The sequence below is a fragment of the Protopterus annectens genome, chromosome 1.part2, assembly GCF_019279795.1.
Source record: "Protopterus annectens isolate FY-2018-M chromosome 1.part2, PAN1.0, whole genome shotgun sequence".
Classification (NCBI taxonomy): domain Eukaryota; kingdom Metazoa; phylum Chordata; order Ceratodontiformes; family Protopteridae; genus Protopterus; species Protopterus annectens.
This window is the reverse complement of record NC_056727.1, coordinates 535369681-535397142: the sequence shown is the minus strand read 5'-3', so window position 1 is coordinate 535397142 and position 27462 is coordinate 535369681. Positions and strand designations below refer to the sequence as shown.

The 27462-nt window shown below is 43.6% G+C and overlaps 1 protein-coding gene across 1 annotated transcript in view; it reads left to right on the top strand.

Annotated features, from left to right (window-relative positions):
- Positions 1-27462, top strand: part of HNRNPLL (heterogeneous nuclear ribonucleoprotein L like) — a 1042368-nt gene that overhangs the window by 770487 nt on the left and 244419 nt on the right. Inside the window, exon 10 of the mRNA XM_044057476.1 lies at positions 17917-18137. Coding sequence (XP_043913411.1) covers positions 17917-18137 — 221 coding nt within the window. The remainder of the gene's footprint in view (positions 1-17916; positions 18138-27462) is intronic.

Genomic DNA, 27462 nt, shown 5'->3' with positions numbered 1-27462 from the left:
AGACCAGCTGAACCTACACATAAATCAAAAGGAGATGCTGGCAGTAAAACTGGCAATTCAGACATTCAGACCGTTTCTTCAACAGGGTCAATTGCTGATAAGGACGGACAACACCACAGTTATGTGGTACATCAGCAAACAGGGAGGCACACATTCATACTCTCTATGCCGGATGGCAATGGACCTCTGGAATGTGGCCCTGAGCTTCAACATTCAGCTCCTGGCAATATTTGTACCAGGAAAAGAAAATATACTAGCAGACATCCTAAGCAGAACTACCACGGATGCCCACGAATGGATGCTGCATCCAGACATCTTCAAATCCATTACAGGGAAATGGGGACTACCAGAAATAGACTTATTCGCATCGCCACACAACCACCAATTGAAAAAATTCTGCACAAGGACATACCACCCTCTGGCCTGGAAGGTGGACTCCCTATCTTTCAGTTGGGAAAACCTGACAGCATATGCATTCCCACCTCTTCCTTTGATGCACAAGGTGCTATTGAAGATCAAAGAAGACCGCCCAAGGATCATCCTGATAGCTCCAGACTGGCCGAGGCAGCATTGGTACCCATTACTGAGGAGTATGTCTCGGGAACAAATATGGCCTCTGCCCCTAGTTCCCTTACTGCTAACACAGAACAACTTCAAAACCCTGCATCCAAACTTGAAAACGTTGCAGCTAGCTGCCTGGAACATTGCATAAGACAAAATAACCCAGATTTATCTCAAAGGGTTAAAGACATTATCTTGGAGGCTCGCAGACCCTCAACAAGGAAAACTTATTCAGCAAAATGGAAAAGATATCTCATTTGGAGTGCAGCTAAAGGAGAAGATGTGTCACTGGTAAACATGGCTAACATCCTGGAATACTTGGCAGAACTTTTCCACAATGGCCTGTCCTATTCTTCCATTAAGATTCATGCATCAGCTATTTCAGCAGAATACAACATGGACCCTCCAGTCTTCTCTCATCCTCTACTCAGGCAGTTTCTGAGAGGAATTAAAAATGTAAAGCCACCAAGGAAGCCACCATTGCCCGCATGGGACTTGAACTTTGTGCTGGAAAATTGACACTCCTCCTTTTGAGCCAGCAGCAACAGCAGAATTACAGTACTTATCATGGAAAACTGCTTTCCTGCTTGCAATCACTTCAGCAAGAAGGGTTTCTGAATTACAGGCATTAATGGCAGTACAGCCCTTCCTTATCTTCCATCAAGATAGTGTCCATGAGAACTAATCCTACTTTTATGCCAAAGGTGGTCTCCAGGGTATATCTAAACCAAGCTATCCACCTACCTACATTCTTCCCCAACCTACAGAACAGGGGAGAAAGATTATTACATACCTTGGATGTACATAGGCAATTGCGCTACTACCTGGACAGAACCAAGAGCAATAGAAAAACTGACCAGCTACTGGTAGCATATGCAACAGGAATGGAAGGAAAAGCAATTTCAAAACAGACAATCTCAAAGTGGATAGGAAATTGCATTAGATTTTGTTACTCTTACCATGGAAAGACAACTCCAGAAAACATCAGACCTCACTCCACAAGGGCTACAGCCACTACTACAGCTTTTTTACGAGGAGTGGCTACCAAAGACATTTTAGAGGCTGCTACTTGGAGCTCCGTGCATACATTTGCCAAGCATTATAATCTACCCTTATACTCCAGATCCCGAACAGGTTTTGCCACTGCTGTTTTGCAAGGGATCTTAACTACACCATAATCTTATTACCTCCTCCCCCAGTTTGGCTATGGTATTCTACCCATTTGTTAGGACTGCAGATGCATCCTTGAAGGACATAGTACAGTTTTGTACCTACCATAAATGTAGATGTCCGAGAGGTATGCATCTGCAGTCAGGATTACCCACCCTCCTTCCCCTCTGTGGTACTCCTAGGGTATTTGCCCATCTTGAAGCTAGCTGGGGGAATCTATTATGGTGTATTTGTTTGTATATATGTATATACTTATTTCTTTTTGCTCTCTATTGTTTGGAAACATTTGCATTTATCCAAATTTAGCCTTCCTAGAGGGCTCCTGGCATCTGGGGCAAGAAACACTGAGGAAAATGGCGTCGGCTGATGCCTTTATACCCGCTGAACTGCAGCTATGACGTCGGGTGAAGTGCGACATCAGCCGAGGCCAGACCCAGACTTTGGAATCCGGCCGACCAAAGGGCTGCCTGAGGCCAGGACAACCCATTTGTTAGGACTGCAGAGGCATACCTCTCGGACATCTACATTTATGGTAGGTACAAAACTGTACTTTGGGGGCCCATGCTTTGAGTTTGCTGACTCATGCTTTACTGAGACTGCGAACTTTGGAATTTGCTAGAAAGTTCTAGGGTTTACCAGTGAGTACTGCAGGCACTAAAGTTGCTGCCATGTGCTGCATACCGTCAACAGGAGCTCTGCCACTGTGCCTTCCAGAGCTTTTCTCTCCTGTAAGAATATCTGTGAGCTTTTCTGTGAGCTTGTATATCTGACAAATCTCAGTGGCCTTATTCAAAGATAAATCACTGTCATGAAGCAAAATCTTTCTGACAGTATCATCTTTAATACCACACACAAGTCTGTCTTTTATCAACTCATCCTTAAGTCACCAAATCTGCACATTTTAGCCTTATTTCTCAGATCAGTTATAAATGCTGCAAAACTTTCACTGGCGTTTGATTTCTTGTGTAAAATAAGTGCCTTTCGTATTGTAACATTTGTCTAGGGGTTACACGTTTCGCTAAATTTAAGCACTTGGGGTACTCCCTTCCCTTAGCCAGTACAACAGTATGATGGTTTTCCCCCTCTCCGGTATACATAACGTGCATACACAAATGAACGTTCCCTTTCTATGGCTTCTAACCCAGCCAAATTAAGCAGAATAAATGCCTTTGTACGGTCATCTTTATCAGAAAATGCAGCCTGTATGGAAATGTACTCTTGCTCAAGCACTCTCCATTTCTCAGCTATATTATTGTCAAGTACAAGTACACTGGGTTTTTGAAATTTGTCTGCCATGCCCACAAAGTATGCACAAACACACTGAAAATATGGCCCTTGTAATTATGTACCAACAAACTGTACTGTGAGCGTGTAATAATATTCAAATGCACAATAAACTTTGAAATACTTTACTTTGCGAAATATACACTGTAATGGCTGTATTCTGCAAAATAACTTTGCTGTCATACTGCACAAACATTTCTGATAACTCCGATGTCTTTGATTAATATGTAAAATGCTTGCTTTGCAAAATGTGGTCATTTCCCTGTATTTTATTCATTTTATGCAATTCGGACTTTGTTTCAAACATTTTCTGTAGTAATTTAAATATTTTATCAATATCGTAGGTATCAGTTTATGCGAATGTTGTATAGAACATTCTGTATGCCTTGTTTTATATTTTGCGAATAAGAAATAGTGCTGAGCAAGTTTTAATACTTGAAATTAGTTTCTGACCTGTTTTACAAAGTTTGCACATTTTAGGGATGATTCACTCCTCTATGTTCCACCAGTTCCAAGCAAGTGCCTTAAGTAGTTTTAGCCATGCCCTTTAGACATGCTGCTTTTGACACCATGTCACTCGTCCTTCTATAACATAAATGACGAGCAGGCGGGGTATTTCAGTTAGATGCTTTAATGCACAGAAACGCATCAGGATGGGTGTCAGCATCATAAAATATAAAGTGGATAACAGACAGGTCTTTACATACATGCTTACATCTCAACAGCTAAGTACAAAATGGCATTCAGGCTCGCACGTGCACACTATTTATACACTTGTGCAAGCCCTTGGATAGCTTCTTAAAGGTACCTACACACACTGATTTACACTAGCTATATGCCAGTAAGGCAGTGAGTTCTACAGACGCCTACTGTTACAGATAAGTAGTATTCGTGCAACTATACTTTACTCAGGAGGAAACGCGTGTCATAGACTAATACAAATACCACTCAAGCAGTCGATCCCCACCAGGGCATAAGCAGACCCTTTTTATGGACAATTAGCCCACTGGTCCAGCCACCCCTCAAAATGGGAGGATATTCTCCTGGGCAGCACAAATCCTCAAGAACAAATTCCCCTTCACCTTTGCTTGGCCTCTTAGTAATGAACTGAACTCAGCCTGATGTTCTTCGTGTTTCACTGATGCAGTCATTACATTTGGGTAAGGTTGCTCTGTCGGCCTGATTAACAAAGTCTTTGGTCCTGCGTCCGTTGCTGTCCCTTCTTCCATGACGTCAGGTCGTCAGGGGTATAAAACATGCAGCCGATGCCATTACATCAGTCTTTCTTGCCGTGCGGTGCCCAAAGCAGAAGCAGTTCGCAAGTGCAGGTCGGCCCACTCCAGAAATTTTCGTTTTCGAGTTTGAGCCGAAGTCTTCAACTTAAGGCTAAGTACCCCGTTGGGGGAAACTTTTTCTTGCTCCTTACCGATGTGAGTAAAAGTTAATAATTGCATTACCTGTGGAAAGCAAATACCTCATAAAGATTTTCATTTTTACTGTATTCCTTGCGTAGGCCCTGACCACAACGTAATCAAACCACCTTGCTGTCGGTTTGTGCTTTATTTAATCAGCACACATTTTTGCCTTTAAATATTTCGGTTCTCTGTTTAATTATTCAGAAATGACGTTGGTTAGCCATCCGACTACCAGAATTCCGAAAAAATGCAAAGAAAAAGACAGGCCGTCGAGGTCCAAAACTGCCGATGACGCTTCTCTTAAGCCAGTCGCCAGTTCGCCGGTACTCAGTGAGACACTTTTGCATCCCCTGATACCCGCTACTTCTGACTCGCAGGCCTCTACTGAGACCCTTTCTGAGTCTGGTATGCCACGAGATGCTTCACCTATGGAACCCCCGGTTGTCTCTACCTTGGATGGGTCCGGAGCCGCTGTGCAGGCACTGGCTTCTGAGGGTGTATTCAGGCCTGTAGACTTGCATATTAAACAGACTTCACCTTCTATTCTAAGGCCTAAATCTCAATCTATGTCTAAAAAGCCGATGCCCAGGCCACATGTTCAGGCCCATATGCCTAAAAAACAAATGATCAAAATGGCTGAAGATCTAATTACTCTAATCAAGGGTAGTCAACCCCCCCCCCCCCCAAGAAGCCTAGAGCTGAGTTTGATTATGAATCTTCTGATCAGGTTTCTGTTTCTTCTGACTCTTCTAATGACCTGGATTTATCCATACCTAGTTATGAGGATTCTGATGCAGAGGATTCCATTCCCTCCCCGTGGACTTTTCTTTTGGGGAAACTTTACATACCATAAGGGAGCATTTCCACTGGGAAAGTCAGGAATTTTCTGAATCTAAAAAGAGGCTTTGGGATTTCCTTCTACCTCCGCATAAGCCTTTGGCTATACCTCCTGTACTAGACATTGTTGATGTGTTTTTGGAATCCAGTATGGCCCCTGATTCCCTGCCTCCGGCTCCTAGTAAACCTGACAGATACTACAGGGTTCCTGAGTCCCACAAGTTACTTTTCAAAAATCCTGTTGCGGATCCAGGGGCCCAAGGGCATTAAGGCTTATACTGCTAAAAATCCTACCCCTTCTGATAGAGACTCCAGGACGCTGGATAGATGGGGTAAAAATGTTTATACTTCTGCAGCCTTGGCAATCAGGGCTTTAAACTGCCAATTTCATATGCTACAATAGCAACAGCATATTGTGGGACTGCTTAAACAGAAAATTATGTTGATTTCTGACTGTGGAAAATAAAGATTTACAGGATTTATTGCATTCTGATGAAAAAGTTGGAAAACATACTTTGCAATGTGGTTTTGATTCTTTAGAGGCCTCTTGCAGGGCTGCTGTTACTGGATCTGTGCTTAGAAGGCATGCTTTGCTTAAGGAGCAATCTCTGCCTGATCATGTTAAACCAAAATTGTTGGATGCTCCTTTAAATCAGGACCGCCTGTTTGGCAGTAAGGCTGAAGAAGTTCTAAAAAAGATGGAAGATTAAGCTAAATCTATGCAAACTGTAAAAGATTTCATACAAGTGTAACCTCCAAGATTTAGTAGGCACTGGCCTACTAAGAATTGGTCCTTTCCAGCTCCTTCCAGATCCACTCAAGCCAAACTCAGACACACCAAAAGCACCAGGTTTCAGTCCCAAGGGCACTCTCAGAACTAAGCAATGGGGGGGCCTCCACTTCCAAATCTGGAAATAACAAGACACCCCCTATGGTAAAAAGTCTCAATGACTTTCCTTTAATATTACCAAGCACTAAACTTTTAGCCGCCCATTTGGGGGAAAGATTGCTCTTCATGCAAAAAACTGGGAACTCGTAACCCAGGACAAATGGGTTTTAAATAGTGTCCCAGGGATACAGATTTCATTTCCACACGTTGCCAACACCAAACGGGTGGCCAGACCTGCCCCCAAATCAGTGGGCAGAGGCTCAGAAACAAGTACTTTCCCTCTTAAACATGGGGGCTATTCAACCGGTACCAGAAGAGGAAAAGGGACAAGGGATCTATTCCAGGCTTTTCCTGGTACCCAGAAAAGACAAATCATGGTGTCCAATTCTGGACCTGTCTACTCTAAACACCTTTCTGGACATTCCAAAATTCAAGATGCTGACTCTTCACCAGTTACTTCCTATGCTAGGCAAGGATGCCTGGTTGGCAACTCTAGATTTAAAAGAAGCTTACCTGCATATCCCAATCAGGGAATCTTGCAGAAGATACCTACGCTTTAAAGCAGGCTACTTGCATTATCAGTTCTCTGCACTGCCCTTTGGCTTGTCTACTGTGCCCAGGGTATTCACAAAGTGCCTGGCTCCAGTAATTGCATTTTGCAGACAAAGAAATGTTCAAATATATCCATACCTGGACGATTGTCTAATTCAGACAGAAAACCAGGCCATACTTATAAATCATCTGGCATTTGTAAAAAGGGTTCTGACTTGTCTAGGGTACACCATAAACGAAAAGAAATCACAACTGGTACCCTCTCAACAGATTACATTCCTGGGTGGGTGCAAGCTTGAATACAACTGCCCAGATGGCTTTCCTCACCCCAAAAAAGCAAATTCATTTAGGAACTTACTTCAAACAAGTGGCCACAAAAACCCTGCTATATCTGCAAGACAAATACTGCAAGCCTTGGGATTCATGGCCTCCTGCATTCTTCTAATTCCATATGCAAGAGTGCATATGAGGAAACCTCAGTGGTTCTTAAAAAGTCTATGGAGTCAACATTGTCACAGCCTGGAAACAATGATTCATATCATACCTTGCCTACGTCTGGAGTTCCTATGATGGGCAGAGACCTGCCACCAAAACAAGGGTCTGCCATTCACACTACCCCCTGCCATCCAAACCCTAACTACAGGCGCATCAGACTATGCATGGGGGGCTCACCTGGCAGGGAAGTGCATTCAGGGCAAATGGAACCCAAATCCAATGCTCCTACATATCAAAAAGAAATGTTCGCTGTACAGAATGCTCTGACCGCCTTAAAGGATTACATTAATCCAGGACAACTAATGGTAAAGACTGGCAACACCTTGGTTATGTGGTACATAAACAAGCAGGGGGGGTACACATTCCTACCCCCTCTGCAGACTAGCCATGGCATTGTGGAACACGGCCTTGAGCTACCAAGTGACAACTACAAGCTCAATTCCTGCCAGGAAAACTAAATACACTGGCAGACGGACTAAGCAGAAATCTCATTTTCCCACATAAGTGGAAACTGGAACCACGGATTTTCAACATGTTGACAAGCAAATGGGGGAGCCCAGACATAGATCTATTCACCTTCCCCCAGAACTAACAGTTGGACAAGTTTTGCACAAGGACTCCTCACAAAAAAGCCTAGAAAGTGGATGCTCTGTCCTTCAGCTGGAAAAAACATTCTACGCCTTTCCCCCTCTGCCTCTCCTCTCCAAAGCTAAAAGTCAAACAGGACAAACCAAAATTGATTTTGATTGCTCCAGACTGGCCACGCCAACACTGGTACCCACTCCTGCGCAGTCTGTCACAAATATCTCCATGGCACCTGCCTCAGACACCTTGCTTACTGTCTCAGCAGGAGAACCAAATTCTGCGCCCTCAGCTCCCAACATTGAACCTTGCAGCTTGGCTAATCACTTAAATTCATCCTTGGCATCCCTCAGCAAACCTGTGATGGATGTCATCTTGGAGGCGAGAAGACCTAGTACTAGAAAATCTTATGCTGACAAATGGAAAAGATTCTGTGCCTGGAACCAATCTTTAGGGATGAGCACAGCAGCGCCCAATTTACCTCAGATTTTGCAATACTTAACTGAGATGCTTCACAAGGGCCTGTGTATTTCCTCTGTTAAAATCCACGCTTCAGCTGTTTCAGCTCACTATAACACAGAACCACCCCTCTTTTCTCATCCCCTGCTCAAACAGTATCTCAGAGGGGCAAAGAACTTGAGACCACCCAGGAGAGCTCCTACCCCTGCCTTGGGACCTTAACTTTGTTTTGGAAAAGCTCACTTTACCTCCTTTTGAGCCAGCTGCTACTGCAGACTTAAAATTTCTTTCTTGGAAAATCGCCTTCCTCTTAGCAATCACTTCAGCTACAAGGATATCTGAATTACAAGCCCTTATGGCAGTGGAGCCTTTCATCATCTTTCATGTGGACAGGGTATCTCTGAAGACCAATCCATCCTTCATGCCCAAGGTGGTTTCCAGTGTGGCTCTTAACCAGTCTATTCATTTGCCAACCTTCTATCCCAATCCACAAAACAAAGGGGAACGGATTCTGCATTCCTTGGACGTGCACAGACAACTTAGATTCTACTTGGACAGAACTAAATTTCGAAGAAAATCTAAACAATTGATATGTGATCCTATCTCGCCTACATTCTGTACTGATGGGCTCGGAGCCGATCCTCGGCTCCGACTCGGCACGCTATGCTATAGAGCGAAGCCTCTTATTGGCTGAGCTATTCTCTATCCCAGGATGCACCACCACTAATCCCCCAGATCTCGTTTGCCGCTTACAAGCTAGGACGTGGTCTCAAACTTGGCTGAGCTAAGTGCTGTTTTTTCTTAAAGTTTTCCTGTCAGGAAATTCTTTATTCTTCACCCAAAAGCTGTTTTAACAGCTATTGTTGTGTATCAGTGTGTTTTTGCTAAAATTTTGTGGTAAATTTGTGTGATTGATTAGGGAAAGGTTTCCGTTTAAGTTAGAGGGGCCTTCCCCTATTCTTTAGCGAGTTTCCTTATTTTTAGGGAGGTCAAGTACCTGTTTAAGTTAGAAGGTTCTTGGCCCTCCTTTTTGGTGTTTGTTGTACTTGTTAATTTTGGCCTTTCTTTAAAAAAAAAAAAAAAAGAAAGAAAAAAAAGAAAAGGTTTTATTGTTAAAATCTTTGTTTACTGACATACATAGTGTTTTTTTCTACTGTTAGTGAGTGGTTTACAGGCATTATGTCCAAAGAACATAGACCCTCAGGATTCAAGAAGTGCACGAGGTGCAATTATAAAATGTCCATCGCCGATGATCACTCCTCGTGCGTGTACAGTTTAGGCGCCAAGCACCTACAGGAGTCTTGCAGCGTGTCATGCTTTTTCCTCTAGGGTCCTCCAAGAGAGGAAGAATAAATTAATCTTGAAAGGGCTTATCAAACCCTCCTTCGAGGAAGCCTTATCTTCCTCTTCCTCTCCAGCTAAGAAAAAGAAAGCGTCGGCTCCGACCAGCCCGTCGGAACCGACTACTAAGAAATCTAGGCAGGCTTCCCCATCGGCTCCACGGACTTCGGAGCCGAGGGCGGAACGGTCTGCCTCGATGCCTCCAGTCTCGACTCCTCTGGTTTCGGAGCCGATGACTGGGGCTTCGAGAGGCGGGTCACCTTCATCGGCTCCACTGATCTTGGAGCCGATGAGGGTTGCCGGCTCAGACTCTTCCCCTTCGGCGCCGAAGCCTTCCTCGGCACCGAGGGAAATTGTTTTGGAATCTCCCTCGGCACTGATACTGGTCGAGTCTATTCGGAGCCGGTCCCCCAGTCCTTCGGAGCCGATGGAGAAGTCGGTTCTGACCCGATCGGTTTCCTCCCGATCTTCCAAGATGTCGGATTCAGACATCGACAGGGTGCTCCTAAGACTGTTTCAGTCTCCTGTATTCCAGAAATTAGTTTCGGCTCCAGCCCATTCGGCTTCGGAGCCGATGGCCCACCCGGTAGTTCTGGTTCCTCCTCCAACAGCCTCAGCACCGTTGGAGCCGGTGCTGGTGGAGCCGATGGAGGTTTTCGGGTCGGCCCCGACCCTTACTCCAACCCCGGCTCTCGAGTCTGAGTTTCGGACGGCCGATGTTTTCGGTTCCGAGCCTTCCTCTCGGTGTGTCGGCTGCGGGGGTACCGTCTACTGTTGTGGCCACGGGGGTTGGACCTTCCCAGGATTCTGGCGGTCCGGCTTTCAGGGCCATGAGGAGTGCATTGGCCAAATCTTTTTTGGCTACCTCCACAGTCTCACCAGCACCGTCCCTACATACGGAGACTGGGTCTTTGGTAGTCCCCCTGTCCGTAGACAGCGGAGCCCTGGGGCCTGAGGTCACCCCCAGTGGGGGTTCCCCCCCTCCTGGAGGTCCCTCTGAAGCTTCTTCAGAGGAACCCCCAAGGAAAAGACCGTGCAAGAGGAAGCACGTCGACTCCCCCGATGAGTCTCTCATGTCAGACACCGATCTTGATGATGCGGAGGGGTCCCCTAAGTCGTCCTCAGATGATGTCTCCTTTGCAGACATCTTGGAAGCCCTCAAACAACGAGGCGGCTGGCATTCCAAACCCCCTTCTGCTGATGAGTCTGTGTTCCTTAAGGCCTTCGGGGCTCAGCCCTCCGCCTCCTGGGTGTCTCCGCCCTTCGACGAGCTCCTAGATTTGATCTGTCAAAGGGCGTGGGAACATCCAGACTCTGTGGAACCGGTGCCTGCTCGCCCAAATAAGTTCTTATCAGCACCCCCAGAGAAGGAGTTTTTGACCAAAGGTGTGGCTGTAGATGCCTTGGTGGTGGCATCTGCTACCCAACAAGATGTAGCAGAGGCTTCGACGTCCGTCCATCCTCCTAATAAGGAGTCTAGGAGCATGGATCGGTACGGGAAGCGCACCCTCAGTTCAGCGGCCTTTACCTTAAGGTGCCTGAACTATTTAACGCACTTCACTAGATTTCAGAGGGATCTGATCAAGGAGCTTTCAGATACCCTCTTGGGTAACCTACCTGAGCAGCTGGCCCAGACGGTTGGCTCTCAGTTGGCTACGCTGTCATCGATATCAAACTCGTCCATGAGGCTCATTTCATATGCGGCCGAGAGGGCGAGTAGAGCGGCCGGTACGGGTATTGCTCTACGGAGGCAAGCCTTGCACCGCCTGTGTCATTTTGAGGAAGCCTTTAAGTCTTCCTTTGCCGACGCTCCCTTTGATGGGTCCTCTTTGTTTGGACCCAAGGTAAAGGACACATTGACCCGCTGCGAGCAAGAAGGTAAGACTTTGACTGCCATAGGGGCATGATTTTCCACTCCCTTTCGGCCTTATCCCAAGGCTAAAAGAGGAGGGAAAATGTGGTTCCGTAAATCCCAGAAGTCTTATCCCTCGCAGCAGGACGATCCCCCTTCTAGAGGCAGAGGAGGGGGAAATTTTTCTGGAAGACGCCGTCCCAGAGGCGGCAGAGGCCCCCGCAACACTGGAGACCGCGAGTCCTTTCGTGTCTCTTCAGCCTTCCACAATCCCTGAAGGATTGCCTGACTGTGCAGCTCCGGAGCCAGTCGGGGTCGCTGAGGCACCTAAAAGCCTGGGAAGGTATCACTCAGGACCGATGGGTGCTTCGAATCATCGCCGGAGGTTACGCCATCCCCTTTTCTCACTCCCCACCTCCGTCCAAGAAAATCCCGGACCCGCCACCCAGTCAACGGAAAATTGCAGCCTTAGAAGTCTCAAAGCTGCTTCAAAAAGGAGTCATCCAACCGGTCCCCGCAGACCAGATCGGATTAGGGACTTACTCAAGATTCTTTTTGGTGCCAAAAAAGACCAGGGACTTGAGGCCCATTTTGGATCTCAGCATCCTAAATCATTCGGTCAAGAAGTCCAAGTTCCAAATGGTCACCTTAAAATCCATTCTCCCACTGCTGGAGAAAGGTGTTTGGATGTACTCCATAGATCTCAAGAACGCCTATTACCACATCCTGGTAGATCAGGCGTCCAGGAGACATGTGCGCTTCAGCTTGGGAGACAGTCATTTTCAGTTCTGCGCACTGCCCTTTGGTCTCACCACAGCCCCCAGGGTGTTCACCAAATGTTTGGCGGTAGTGACTGCTCACCTGAGGAGTCTAGGATTCCAGGTGTTTCCGTATCTGGACGACTGGCTCCTAACTGCCACCTCCAGGCGTCTACTATTGCAGAACCTACAAGCCACAATATCACTAGGCACTTCCCTTGGAATCACCTTCAATTGGCCAAAGTCTGTGTTGCTGCCATCTCAGCGCATAAGGTTCATCGGAGTAGAGATAGACTCAAACCGAATGCGGGTCTATCTTCTTATAGAATGGATACAAACAATACAGGCTCAAGTCAGAGCCTTGCTTCTCAGATCCAAAGCTCCAGCCAGGATGGTCCTGCAGCTATTGGGCTCTATCGGCCACTGTTCTTCTAGCCCCCCTAGCAAGATTGCATATGAGAATTCTCCAGTGGCTTCTTTCGACACAGTGGTCCTCTCAGGATCTCCCTCTTAGTCACCTCATACGGATCACGGAAACCTGCAAACGGGACCTTCGCTGGTGGCTGGTGCCCTCCAATCTGGATCAGGGACGACCCTTTGTTCCACCTCCTCCTATGGCCACTTTGACTACGGACGCCTCCCAGATGGGGTGGGGGGGGGCATTCCCTGGGCAGGTCAGTCCAAGGCAAATGGCATTCAGAAGAGAGTCTCCTTCATATCAACATTTTAGAAATGAGGGAGGTGCTTCTGTCTCTACAAGCCCTCCACGATTACCTCCCTCAGGGCGTAATTGCCATTCACTCCGACAACATGTCAGTAGTCTGGTATCTGAACAAGCAGGGAGGGACCAGATCCTACCCTCTTTGCAGAGAGGCCATGAGAGTTTGGGAATGGGCAGTGGCGACCAGACGTTTTCTGGTAGCAACTCCTATCCCTGGCAAATCCAACGTGATAGCCGACAGACTAAGCAGAACTATCCTCACGAGTGGTCTCTGAACGATGCAGTGACAACTCAGATCTTCAGCAGATGGGGAACTCCTTGTTGCGACCTCTTCGCAACCCCGCTGAACGCGAAGTGCAGAAAAGTTCTTCTCTCTCACTCCAGCTCCGGGGGAGAGTCCTATGGACGCATTAGCCCATCCTTGGCCCACCGGCTTGCTATACGCCTTCCCTCCAGTTCCCCTCCTTCCCAGAGTGATCCAAAAGGCGTCTCACTTGGGGAGCAAAATGATCTTAGTTGCCCCTTACTGGCCTCGTCTGGTATGGTTCCCCTATCTTCGGAAATATGCACTGGACGGTCCATAATTCCTGGATCAGATCCCAGACCTGTTAATTCATCAGTCGGGACAACTCCATCAGTCCCTTCACACTTTGAAGTTAACAGCTTGGCTCCTCCTCTTCCGACTATAGTCAGGAATCATACCTTAGACCCGGAATTCATACATATCTTATCGGCCCACAAGTCTGCCACTAAGAAATTGTATACTAGCAAATGGAAGAGATTTGCTATTTGGGCTCAACTCCGGGGTCTGGATCCCATCACTGTTCCTGTACCGGAAGTCCTGAAATTTCTAACTTCCCTATTTAATCAAGGTTCTTCAGTCTCTACCATCAAGGTCCAATTGGCAGCTATTTCCAATTTTCATGAATCTATAAACCCACCTTTAATGAGCAACAGATTGTGTAAAACCTTCATGAAAGGTGCTGCGCTTTTACGACCTCTGCTTTCTCATCCTGCTCCTCCGTGGGATCTCGATGTGGTATTACGTGCCTTAACCTCCTCCCCCTTCGAACCGGCAGCAACATGTGATTTGAAATTTCTATCTTGGAAAACTGCCTTTCTGGTCGCGATTACTTCTGCCAGAAGGGTTTCAGAGCTTCAAGCTCTATCTGTAAAACCACCGTACCTGTTTTTTCACAAAGATAGAGTATCCCTCAGGCCTAATCCATCCTTTGTCCCTAAAGTTTGTTCCAGTTTTTGCCTGCAACAGTTATTAGAACTTCCAGTTTTCTTTCCAAAGTACTCAAACAAAGCGGAATACATCTTCCACACATTGGATGTTCACAGGCAATTGCATTTTTATTTAGACAGGACCCAACAAACAAGGAAAACAGATTAATTGTTTGTGTCCTTTTCGGATAATAAATTGGGCAAAGCCATCACAAAGGTCACTATTGCCAAATGGATCAGGGACTGTATTAGTCGAGCTTATTCCTCTTCTAATAAAGAGCTTACCACCTCTGTCAAAGCTCACTCTACAAGAGCTATGGCTACTTCAATAGCATTCCATTCTAAGCTTGCCATTAGTGACATTTGTGCTGCGGCTACGTGGTCTTCCCCGCACACTTTCATTTCCCACTACAAATTGGATGTGGCATCTCGGGGGCAAGCTTCATTTGGTTCCACAGTGCTCAGGAGTGTTTTCCAGTGAGCCACCCAGGATTTAGGTGCTAGGGACGCTGTCCCATCAGTACAGAATGTAGGCGAGATAGGATCACATAACATCTTTTAGTTATGTACTTACCATAACTTTAGATGTTTGGGATCCATCTCGCCATTCTAATAACCCACCCTCCTTCCCCCTGCCTTGGAGATCAGAAGAGATCGGACGGTCCGAATTCTATTGTTTCATCTTGAAACATCTGGCAATGTTATATAAACAGTTATGTGTGTGTGCATGAATGCGGACAAACAAGATCTGGGGGATTAGTGGTGGTGCATCCTGGGATAGAGAATAGCTCAGCCAATAAGAGGCTTCGCTCTATAGCATAGCGTGCCGAGTCGGAGCCGAGGATCGGCTCCGAGCCCATCAGTACAGAATGTAGGCAAGATGGATCCCAAACATCTAAAGTTATGGTAAGTACATAACTAAAAGTTAGTGGCGTTTGAGGCAAAGGGGAAGGCTATTTCAAAACCATTTCTAAATGGATAAGCCATTGCATTCATTTCTGCTATAAGCACCATGGAAAACCTATCCCCCAGGGGGTCAGATCTCATTCCACCAGGGCTGCATCTACTTCTGCAGCCTTTATCAGAGGTGTTCTTGCCAGGGATATTCTAGAAGCTGCTACCTGGAGTTCAGTACATACTTTCACCAAGCATTATCATTTACCAATTTTCTCTAAATCCAGAGCTGGCTTTGCCACTGCAGTCTTGCAGGGCCTTATAGCTGGTCCTAATGCTGTATAAATCCATCATCCCAACCATAGCTTTGGGAATCTACCCAAATGTAATGACTGCAGCAGTGAAACACGAAGAATATAGTACAGTTGTATACACTTACCATAAATGTAGATGTTCAAGTGTATTCACTGTTGCAGTCCTGGTTACCCTCCCTCCAGCCCCCTGTTTTTCTCTTACTATATCTCTACTTTCTTTTACTATGCTTAAAAGCCTTTTTGGTGTATTTGATTTTGGTTGGAGGTATATTTTTGTGTTTTAATTTTTTTGCTCCCCATTTGTGGGGCACCTGACATCTGGGGCAAGAAAAACTGATGTAATGGCGTCGGCTGCATGTTTTATACTCACTGACGTCATGGAGGAAGGGACAGCAACCGACGCAGGACCCAAGACTTTGTTAATCAGGCCGACTGAGGGCAACCTGCCATCAGATTACCCAAATGTAATGACTGCATCAGTGAATACACTCTAACATCTACATTTATGGTAAGTGTACACAACTGTACTTTGTGCATGCTGCAATACAGTTGTTACCTAATAAAAACGAGCTTCTGTGCTTGTTCAGTAAAGTATTTAAAGGAAATATGAGCACCCATCTTTCATTTAGGGTTGCCTTGCCCAATTATTTCTGTAAAGTCAAACACCAGCTTAATGAGTACCGTTGTCATAACTCAGTAAATTTAGACTTCTGGAAAATTCTTTATCACACAAAAATTTAAATAATGTTTTTGAATTATTCCTGTAAAGAGCAGAATGAAGATATTTTTTGATAAGTGCAGTATAGCTACTGCATTTCCATGCTGTGCATGACAGTGCAGTAACGTATAAGAAAGGAATTAAAATAAGTCCCACAGTGGTGGTTAACCTTTTTTGTCAAGTTAAATATTTAACTGTTTTCATCACAATATACTGTAGCAGGCCAGGGTTGTTCAGACAACTTGGAGGATAGTCTAAAGTCCTGCAGTATTTCATGTGTACATTTTAGAGCTGCATAGAGAGAGACCCTGACCAGCACCATTCATAACATCTGCAAACTGATTTGTTCCGGTAGAACATAAGAATGTGAAATATGATAAATAGTTACTTAACCTCATGAAACTGGGCTTTAACTGATTGAACAGACCAGTCTTTGTTCTGAATGCACTGTTCTTTCACATATATCCGGGTCTTTCCAGCTGCTGTAAGTGATTCAAAGTCTGCTCTTTGACCTATAAAAACTGGAGCAGCATCAAAATATTTCACAGTTGACAGTCAGTCCTGATACCTGTAAAAGTGTACGCTATTGGTTTCCAAATTAATGCAGTTTGTCAGACGAGCACACCACTGGCCCAAACTGTCTTCCATACAAGATGTACAGTCCAAACCATACTTTCTTTACACCCCAGAACTCCAGTCACACCAATTTTATTTCTTGCTGTGTCCTCTTATTCAGCCAACTTTGAAGTGAATGTTACTAGCTTCACCTAGGCATTATCGTCTTGCTTTTGCTTCATTTTTCTTTGTGTGGACAAAATGGCATGTGCCTTATTTGTAAAGCAGAGTATCCATTTTAGCACCACTGTCCTGTATTTTAGCCATAAGTATCAACTTTCTTAGGACAGTGTGTGTGTGTGTGTGTCTTTCGGCTTTTCCCGGTTAGGGGTCGCCACAGCGGAACTCCAGTCCGCTAATGATTGGCAGTAGAGTTTTACATGCTGGCTTGCCGGGCCTAACGCACAACCTTCAAAGAAGGAACGCCCATTCACGCATGTCGTCACACAGTAGACGCTTTAACTGAGAATCGAACGGGCAACGTCTAACTGTGAGGCGACAACGCTACCGCAGCACCACCACACATAAACAGCAGTAAATGCAACTTTGGCTTCCTATCATTGTACAAAAAAAAAACATACTTAACTGCTCAACTTCAGAAAACGTACTGTTTCATGAAATACTGAAATCAGCACCTTTTGCAGTTCAGAAAAATGTCTCCAGAGGTGCCTGTACCACTACATCCTAGTACCTTCTCTGCACCAATAGCCTCCATCAGTAGGGCTTCCATGTATATGGCTCACAAGAATCTCAGAAGTACCCAAGGAATCCTCAAAAAACACAGATAACAAGCCAAAATCTCATTAGCAGTCAATCTAATTCTTAACTGTATCATTAGTTTGGATGAAATTAAAAAGTGTTTACAAGTTTATAATAAACCATGGGAGTGATGGGGAAAGATGCTGTTCTGTACAAAGCACTGGTTTGTAATGGTTTTTGCTCATAATTATTTTCAACTTGTAACCGTAATTGGTAACATTGTTTAACATTTTTTATGTAATATTCTTGTAAACTTCTGTAAATAAGATGTTTGCTGTTCAGCCTGTTTTAGAACAGTGTGTATTCTGTATGAGGGTAAACTATCTCATTGCCCTGTAGTATTTTTGCTAGATGCATGTGATTGTGCTGAAAAAAAAAATCCTGTAATTGGTTGCTTTTACTTGTTACCATTGATACTCTGGCATATTCCATTCATTGCATTAATTTCAGTTCACTTTCTCCTTCTGTAGATTCAAATGCATCTCTCTTACCTCTGCCAAACCGATACAGAATGGGATCTCGTGATACACCTGAGTTAGTTTCTTACCCATTACCACAAACCTCCTCTGGCTATATGCATGGGATGACTCCTCCTGGTGGTTCAGTTGCTATGGTTAGTGGACTGCATCCGGAGAAGATGAACTGTACAAGACTCTTTAACTTGTTTTGCCTGTATGGCAACGTTGAAAAGGTAATCATTCTGTGGGATTCTCAGTAGAATGATGTGATGCTAATTTGACTGTTTCTTATGAAGTAGTATATTTTCTGAAGCTGAGCATACAGTTAAGTATGTTCTTTGTATGGAGATAAAGAAGCTATGGTTGCATTTTGGTGGTGGTGCTGTCCTACGTATTTTAGATGCCAACAGAACAGTGTGAAAATTTGTGCAGGAGTTTTTTTGATGGAGCCAGCTCCGTCGTGCCCTTCTCTCAGCCTCCTCCCACTCCAAATAAGTAGTCTTATTCTTGGTTTGGCAGGTTGTCTGATGTTTAACGTGTAAATGAAAGTTGTACTTTGCAGTTCTGTCTTGCATTTGTTATATGCATGGTCCAAGTGTTACAAACTGCATACTGTCTTATACTTTGCGTTTTTGAGGGAGTTAGTGCCAGTCATTCATACAATGTAGATATGTGATTACTGGTGCTCAGTTACATGCTAGGAAAATTTTTTGTGTAGAAGTAATGGAGACAATATGATAGGCATCTAGTATTTTTCATTGATGCTTTTTCTAGATATGTAGATATTACAGTTTATCATTGATTTTAACAGTTGATGTGACATTGTTGTCAAAGTTGTGTGCAAAGGACCATCCTGCTAATCCACGTGCTGTGGTAAGCCAGCAAAGGTGCCATCTTCAAGTTGGTGATGGTTTGTTTTGTCTCCTTCAGTTGGATGAGTTGAAGAGGTGGCAATTTTCATAATTTTGTTTTTCCAAGGCATAACAAATTATGCTGCTGTAAGTCCTGACTTTTGTATTGTGATGACCACAAGAACGGAATTTGTATTGTAGATGAATGCTTCAGCATTCCAGCATTGTGTGGTTCAGGTCAGGAATTGTTCTTTGGAAGCAGCAAAAAAGATGCGAGGAATGCAGGGGTTGGATTTGCCGTTATAGTCCAGAAAGTTACATGAAGTAAACCATCAGGAAGTACTAGCACTCCCAAGCTCGAAAGCTAGAGAATATTTAGAAGGGCCTTTCTCAGTTGATTGGCTTTTATCCTGATATAGACCTCTCCAAAAGTTGTGTATTATCATTTTACAAGTGATTGAAAAGAATTGTTCTTTAACCAAAATGTTTACATGAAACTGGTGCACTATTGCTGATCAACTCTGGAGAAGTTAAGTCCTGGTGTTTTATAGCCACATATACTTGGAGAAATTGTTAATTTGACAAAGTATTTTGAATAGAAGTCTACTGTTTGCCATCAAAGTAGCCTGTGTGTGTGTCTCTGCTGATGCTGTCTTAATTTTGAAGATTTCTATAATGTATCAAAATTCTGATTAATAATGCATTATATGTACAAAGTAAGGTATGCACTGTACTTAACAAGGTGGGTAGACTTTGATCTACACCTTAAGTTAAGAGCAGATCCCTCTTTTAGTTTGAATTTAGAGTAGATCTAGAAAAGTGTTTTGACTGTAGCATACCCGGCAAAGAAATGAATGACTAGGACAGATTTGAGACTGAAGGTATTTTTTCCTGCGATCTTGTTAAAGCATATGATTATTTTGCCTATTATCTGCATGTGCCAGGCATCAGTGCTAGAATGTGTCCAAGATTTGTCTTGACTAAGAGCACTTCTGTTGAGTTAGCTCATAATGTCCTTATGTTTTTGCGGATATATCTAGAAGACCTGCAGGAACAGCAGCTGCAATCAGAAGGAATGTTTGTTTGAAAATGATTGTATGGACCTTGCCAGATGCAGCATTTAGAAAGACTCTTCAGCAAACCATTGTCAACACTTAAGTATTGAGAAAAAGGATAAAATTACAACTGCCATATAGTAGCTGTTTAACATTACCAACTCCATGGCTTTAAAGGCTTTCTTTAGATATTGTATACAGTGATACCATCAATCAATAGTGTAGAAAAAAAACCCTAGATACTGTTAACAAAATAATAAGTAGGACCAGAAAAGCAGATGTTGCAGTAAGTTGCATTGACGTTCCATTAGGAGGGGAGGAGGTCTGGATTCTCCAGCTGATTTTTAAGCATTATGCATTATCTCTAGCTTATCTCCAAGCATTATGCAGTAGAGTTGGTACAGTTATCTTTGGTGCATCTTAAGAATCACTGCTGTGATTTAATCCTTTATTCATGGGAATTAGCCACAGGCACATTTCTGCCCTGCCTGGTTGACTTCAATACCTTTGACATATCCAGAGTTGATTTTGACAGCTCAATGTGATGCTCATCTGAAAGGGATAGCAGGCTGCAGTGTCTTCATTTCTTTATTTTTACCTTGGGAAGTGCTTGGTTGACGGTCATTTGGTGATCTTTTCCAGGGGACTTATTCAAAAAAATAAGCATAGAGTTGGGGGAAATTTTCCTCTCATTCATTTTTTTTTATTTTACTATTTTATTTCTGTTGCATTTGAAGGTTAAACAAAATGTATTTTTCCCCCTGATATCCCTGGGAAAGATCAAGTTTTTATCTGTAGAAGACCAATTCTGCCTAAAGACTTGAGTCTACAATGCCTTTTCTGTGTAGGAGAAAACAACCAGGTTTCCTCTTGAGCATTGTGCTGTCTTTGGTAATTCAGGCTTTTTTGGTGTACAAGGTTTTGTGCAGGGGCAAAAAGTGTGTGCCCGTGTCTTAGACGTATTTGTCCAGTTGCCTTGGGATTTAAGAAAAAAAGATAAAGGTACCCTGAAGAGGAACCAGTCAAAGTGGAAATAAGGAGCTGTCAGCTTACGAGACTATGAAGTCTAGGTCTTCTGAGTCATGATAGTACTGGTCATGGTAGGGTGTAGCATAATTTTAACAGTTCCTACTACTTCCACGTTTTGCTTCTCCCTGATTGCCATAGCTTTGCTGAAGGGAAACAGTGGGATTGCTTCCTCTGTTCCCATTGAAGCCCAGAACCTGGACTCCCAGGTAAGATGCCAGTTCACAGTTGTCTGCCAGATTACTTCCTTATGTTTCACAGGGCCAGTTCCTTGTCTCCAAGGGATATCCCTTCCATGCTGATTCAAGGAACCCACAGCGATACTAGTAATATTGTAGTATTGTTGCTTTGCCTGGAATTACCAAGGAGCACCCTTAGTCATTCCTGTTTGGCTTTGAAGGCAGACAACAAAGCAATGGGCATTTCCTTAGCAAAACCCTAGTCTGACTGAAGAAAGTTTGTGAAGAGTATGTGGCGTGGATTTGACTACATCCAGCAGCTGCTCTGCCAACTAATATGTAGAGGGGTTCTCTCAAGACATTAGGACTTTGATTTAGAAGGTGAAAACATGCCCTGTGTAGACGCAAGGCATATCTCTGTTTTGTAGCAGAGGGTGACAGTGTATCAGAAGCTATGGAAACCATATCTTTGCAGTCAAAGTACAGAGATCAGCCAAATTGTCAAGAGCAGATTATGGGAGACAGAGTAGAGCATACAGCCACCTCCCCTACATATCCTGAAGATTTTTGTTAGCCCACAGTTTCTTAATCATTCTTCATGATTGGCAGTCTGAGCACAGTAAGCCATCAACACTGGAAGAACATCCCCTTCCCAGAAAAAGTAGGGACTTTTCACCCATTCTGGTTGATGGTGTGCCAAAATTTACTACTGCCCAGGATGATGAGGATGACCTTGATTGCAGGTCAGTGATTGACAGACCACAAGGAGCCATTAGTACCACACTTGCCACCAGATAACATCACCTTTGGAGAGACCATGTCCATAGTGGGGCACCACTTTAAAATGCACTAAATTATCAGGATCATGTGTTGAAATTTCAGGTATGTATCTTAAAGCAGACATTGAAATATTGCACTGCAAAACCAGGAGGACCCCAGAGTGTCTCTTGTGCAGTTGTTTGAGATGGCCATCCACTTAAGCATGCATTTATAGGCATTTTGTGATGCTGTTGCTGCAGCTGGTGAAGCTGTTACTGGGACTGTTGTGAGAAGACGCACATGATTACACATGCATGGGTTACATATATAACCACTTTCTGTGGATATCCAAGCCAAGTTATTGAATGCTGACTCATACAGAACTGAACTGCTTTCTGGCCCATAGGCATGTGATGTTTCCAGAAAAAACAAGAATGGCAAGCTGTGGACATGGTGAAAGATGTATTCCATTTCCCAAATAAAAATACTCTTACAGGAAACCAGGGAAGGTAAGCAACCCAAAGGATAACAGGCTCTTTCCAAAGGAAAAAAATGTTGAAACAAAGCAGCTGTCTCCCCATGGAACAACTCGATCCCACTCCCAAACTCCATTAGCACATTTAAGAGGAAGTTTAGCTACGTCTTTTAAGGAGTGAAGGAGAGTCAGAACAGACAAATGGGTACTAGGGAGCATTGTAAGAGAGGGTATCATCTTAAAGTCCCAATTCTCCAAGCTGGAGGATACAAAGACTCCCGTCAGACCAAGAATGTACCCCTGAGTCCTTGTAACTGTTGCTTGAGGAAGGGAATATAGACTCAATTCTCAGACAAGACAAGCCACTGAGGCACATTTTAGACTTGTCCAGACTAAACCTGTTTCATTCAGTTCCCAGATTCAAAATGTTAACCCTCCAGGTTCTCCCCGCTGCTAAGCCCAAAGGCAGACATAGGCACTGTGGATCTAAAAGATGGATACCTGCATATTCCAATTTGCAAAGGAGCGAGATGCTTCTCAAGACTCATGGCCAGGGATGACCCCTTCCAATTCACCTCCTTGCACTTTGACTTAACTGTTGCCCCAAGACTTTTTACTAATATGTGGCTGTAGTAACTGCCCATTGCAGAGTAAGTTGCATTCATGGTTACCATATTTAGTCAATTGTGTCCTCTAAGCACAGCCCCAAGAAGGTACCCAGAAAAAAAAATATTCTTTCTACAACACTGTGTAGAAACTAAGCCTCACTGTGAATCTGTAAAAGTCAAACTCAACTCCCTGCCAGAGAGCAGGCTTTCTGAAAGCATTACTAGGCACCAACTTTTCTCAGGTGTTTGTCTCCCTCTGGAAAAAAGTTCTCTTACCGTCATCCTCCTTTCAACAAATGGCAGGAACATTGCTGCAAGTGACCAGACAAGATGGCAATATATTAAGGCATATGGTCCCACTGGCTGTGATACGTTTGAGAAAGATCCTGTGGGTATCTCAAATTACAGGATCTGCACACTCAGTTGTTAGAGCACCCTCTCCAAACATTACCTTGTCTGAAAAAGAAATTGAGATGGTGGGTTTCCTCAGTCGGTGAATACAGGGGCATGATCTTCCTCTGTCCTGCCCACAGTCATTCAGACACTGACAACAGATACTTCAGTGCTGGCGTGGAGGACACACTTTTTGGGGGGCCCAAAAGTACAAGCCATGTGGGCCAAGAGAAAATGTAAGCTCCATAAAGGTCTTCAGCACAATGAAGATAGTTGCAGACAACACCACAGTCATGGGGGTACTTCAGTAGACAAGGAAGTGTACAGTCCTAGAAACTACAGGATAGCATTAAAAACCTAGGAAATGGCTATATACACAAGTGATGCTATTGGTAATTTACATCCTCACAAGGGATATTTTAGTGGCAGCCCAGCTGAACAGGACTTAGAATCTCACATGTGGACATTTCCACAGGCTGGTCTTCCTCTTGCTTGTTGTGAGAAAATGGGAGTACTCAGAAATAACAACCAGAGCAGAAAGTTCTGCTCCATGGATTTGCACCAAACAATTTGGTGGTGAAAACTTTTCCATTATATGAAGGGACAGATTTCTTTACATATTTCCACCCTTGCCCTGCTTGCAAGGGTCATCCAGAGGTTAGGAGAGGAGAGACCAGAAATGATCCTTGTTGAACTGTTTGGGGCAGGACAGTGCTTTTCCCGCTTACTACTGCTGGCCAGGGAAAAACATAGTCTTGCCCAAACAGGTAGTTGTACCGACTCAGAGGGTACCGTAATACCAAATGCCTTCAGTCCTCAATCTGGCAACCTCATTGAGATTTATGTCTCCAGCTTACAGGTTAGATTTCCAAACAATTACTCTCTCCTCCATTTCCATAGGACCAAATATGCCTAACTGCAGCACACTGGAAATTTCTCACGGTAAAAGAATAGTTGATATACCTTCTACAATGTACGCTTTTTCTTCCTACCTCTGGGGAAGAAGCCTTGAAGATATTTAATACTCGAATGAGAGAGAGAGCGAGTCACAATTCAGCAGTTAGAATATTAAAAGAAAATAGTACTGTAAGCTTAGAATTTTCAATTTGCCACTTGTTCTTTACATGGACTCGAGCTTCTGTAGTGGTTGTAGGTACCCGGGTTACTGACGGAAAGATTTGAACCAGAGATGGAATTTTAGTTGCGTGATTAGTTTAAGTGATAAAGTAGTATGTGGTAGAAAGGCAGGGTATTAAAAATTGTGGATGCGTACAAATTAACTGAAGTGGATTTGTGGAAGATAAGTAAAAAAAAAAAAAAATAGACAAAAATGAGAAATAAGATGAGAATGCATTGTAGCAATGATGATAGCAGTGTCATTCACAGGCAGCTGTGCTAATTTATTTACAGCATTTGGCATATTGCCAGAATAGCATATGCAAATATTTTCTGGTGTGATGCCAAGAATGTACCAGGAGCTCTTAGGAATAGAATATTTTAGAGCTGCCGCAGAAATGTGAAGTGTCAAACATATTTCATGGTGTGTTCGTGCATCTGACACAAGAAGAGCATGTTGAGACTGATGCAGCTGCATTGTTTAAAACAGCATAATTTCAAGTTAGGCAAGTGCAAATGTAAGAGTGACTGTTCTGAAATATATGGGTCATATCTTGATGACAGAGGGTCTGAATCCTGAACAAATAAAAACAAAGTAGTTAGATGTCAAAGCCAGTTGGCAAGCAGACATTACAGACATTTCTGGGATCTGTGCAGTATGTTGCAAAGTTTGTACTCTGTATGTATCATTTAGCTGTGCTGCTGAGAAAGTTGAGTAAGATGTAACCGGAAGTGCAGCTGTGAACTGAAATTTTTTGAAATGCTTAAACTGGCTACAGATGCAATACTGTAATGCAAATAAACCAGTTGTATTGCATGTATAAGCCATTCGGAACGATACTGTGATCCTGCATAAGCATGCACCAGTTGGCTAGGGATCAAGATCATTTACAGTCACAAAAGGAGCTAAGCCCACATAGAAAAGAACTGTTCATGTATGGATGTGAGGTATTCTGTAAACGTTTGTGATGAAATTCAGGTGAAAACTGACACACTAGGGTGTTAAAAATAGTTTTTCTCTAATCATTTTGCATAGGTTTCTAACGTGAGGTTTGGTGAGTTTTGTATGTATGCAAAATATTAGAATTGTCTGACTTCATTAAGTGACAGCTCACAGCATGTAAAAAAATCACACTGTTTCTAGTACCACTAATTGTATTCCAGTGCTGTATTTATCTCCAGTCAGTTTTACTTGAGTTTCTAGAACCTCCTGCAGCCTACTTTACTTATTTAATTCTGTTATTGTTCAAAATTCTATACTGTTTTCTGTTTACACTGTGCAGAGTGAAACATTGTATTTGATTACTTTTGATGATTTATCAATTCATATAGCTTCTGCACATGTGGCTGGCAGTGTTAATTGATAGAGCCCAGTCCCCCTAATGGTGAATCATGAGTTCAGTGAGAAAGTCAACCAGAGCTGCTACTGATGTTTGGCTTGTTGGCCAGCAGTTACCTGCCCTTAATATCTCAACTTGATCAAATCAGCTTCCAGCCAACAGTCACGTTTTATGCAGACTGTTCTATGATCTTAAAACCAACAAGTTAACTCTTTCAGCGAGTTGTTGAAATGCTGTTGATGAAGTTCTGCAGTTATGGCAGTTAGCTAGCATACCTGCAATGCAGAAGCCAAATGCAGTGGCAAAACTCAAGTCTGTATGAAAAGCATTCTAGAATCAGGAAGAATAAGAAGCACCAGTCCGATACAGTCTCAGAAACAGATTTTAGCAATGCACTTTTGAAGCTTTTTGATGTGGGGCATGCTGATGCAGAATTGTTGATAAAGACTCAAGAAGACTGGGATTTTCTACAAGATCAACATACAGACAGAAAAATAATTGGTGGAGAGAAAATTGAATTAAAAAAACGAATGGACAAAGTAAAAACGAGTACAGGAAGAAATGAAACGCAAAGATAAAGAACAGCAGAAAGAAACTGTTAGAGAAGCTGGAGAGCTGACAGAGGCAGAAGACAGAAGTGAACATGAAAATGACGATGAAGATGATGCAGCAGCAAACGTCCAAATACCACTAGAATTTAATAACTGGTAGACAGCCTGTCAAAGAAGTGAGCACAGTAGATACAGGATCGCCTGAATCTGTAGCCAAAAAACGACTGGTAGATGATCCTCTTTTTGTTGCCAGCTTTGACTGCGCAAAAATAACTTCTCGTCAAGCAATGCATATTGTTGCACCGGCGCTGCAAGCGGCTGGTATTGACGTAAATAATCTGCTCATGTCCAGAAGTTTAATACACAAAGTAAGGCAAGCTCACGATAATCCATTGCTGAGAAAGTAAAGAAGCAGTTTCAACCAACACCACCCCTTAGCACATTTTGATGGGACGTTACCTCAAGGTGATGGTGAATTTGCTGATTACATGCCAATTGTTACAGGTCGAAATACTGAAAAACTGATGGACATGCCCCTACTTCCATCAAACAGTGGTACAGACATTGCATAGCTGGCCAGGTGTTCCAGAATGGCTAGTTGGTTTGTGCTTTGATACTACCAGTGCCAATACTGGTGTGCACACAGGTGCCATCATAGTGATTCAGCGAGCATTTGAGAAACGACTTGATCCGATGTTAATCTTCATTCACTCCTTACTGATTTGTCATCAGTTCCGCCCTGGCAACTGAGCTGGCCAATATCAAGCTCACGTCAGCCAAAAACTCTCGAGCCAAGGTCCTACCCAGAATGCTCTACTCCCTGTTACCTCAGATCTTGTTTGCCGCGTTGCTGAATGGCTGTGTCAAGCCACTCTCTCAGCCAAGTGTCTAATTTTTGACAGTTTATATATTATTACTCTAAAATTTTCTCAAAAGTTTATTCTAATATTTTTCTACCCTATCGCACACTTTAGACTCTCTCCCTTTAGTCCTTTCCCTTTATTACCCTCTTTTCTTACCTTGTGGTAGTTCTCCATTACCATTGTTGGTAATCCTTTTTATCTTTTTACCCTTTTCTTGGGTAGCCGTTATTCCTTTTGCTACTATGCTACTCCACAACAGCTATGTCGGATAAGAAAAGTTCCGTTGATTTCAAGCAGTGCAAGGATTGCGGCCGTAAGTTACTCCTTTCCGATGGCCATGAC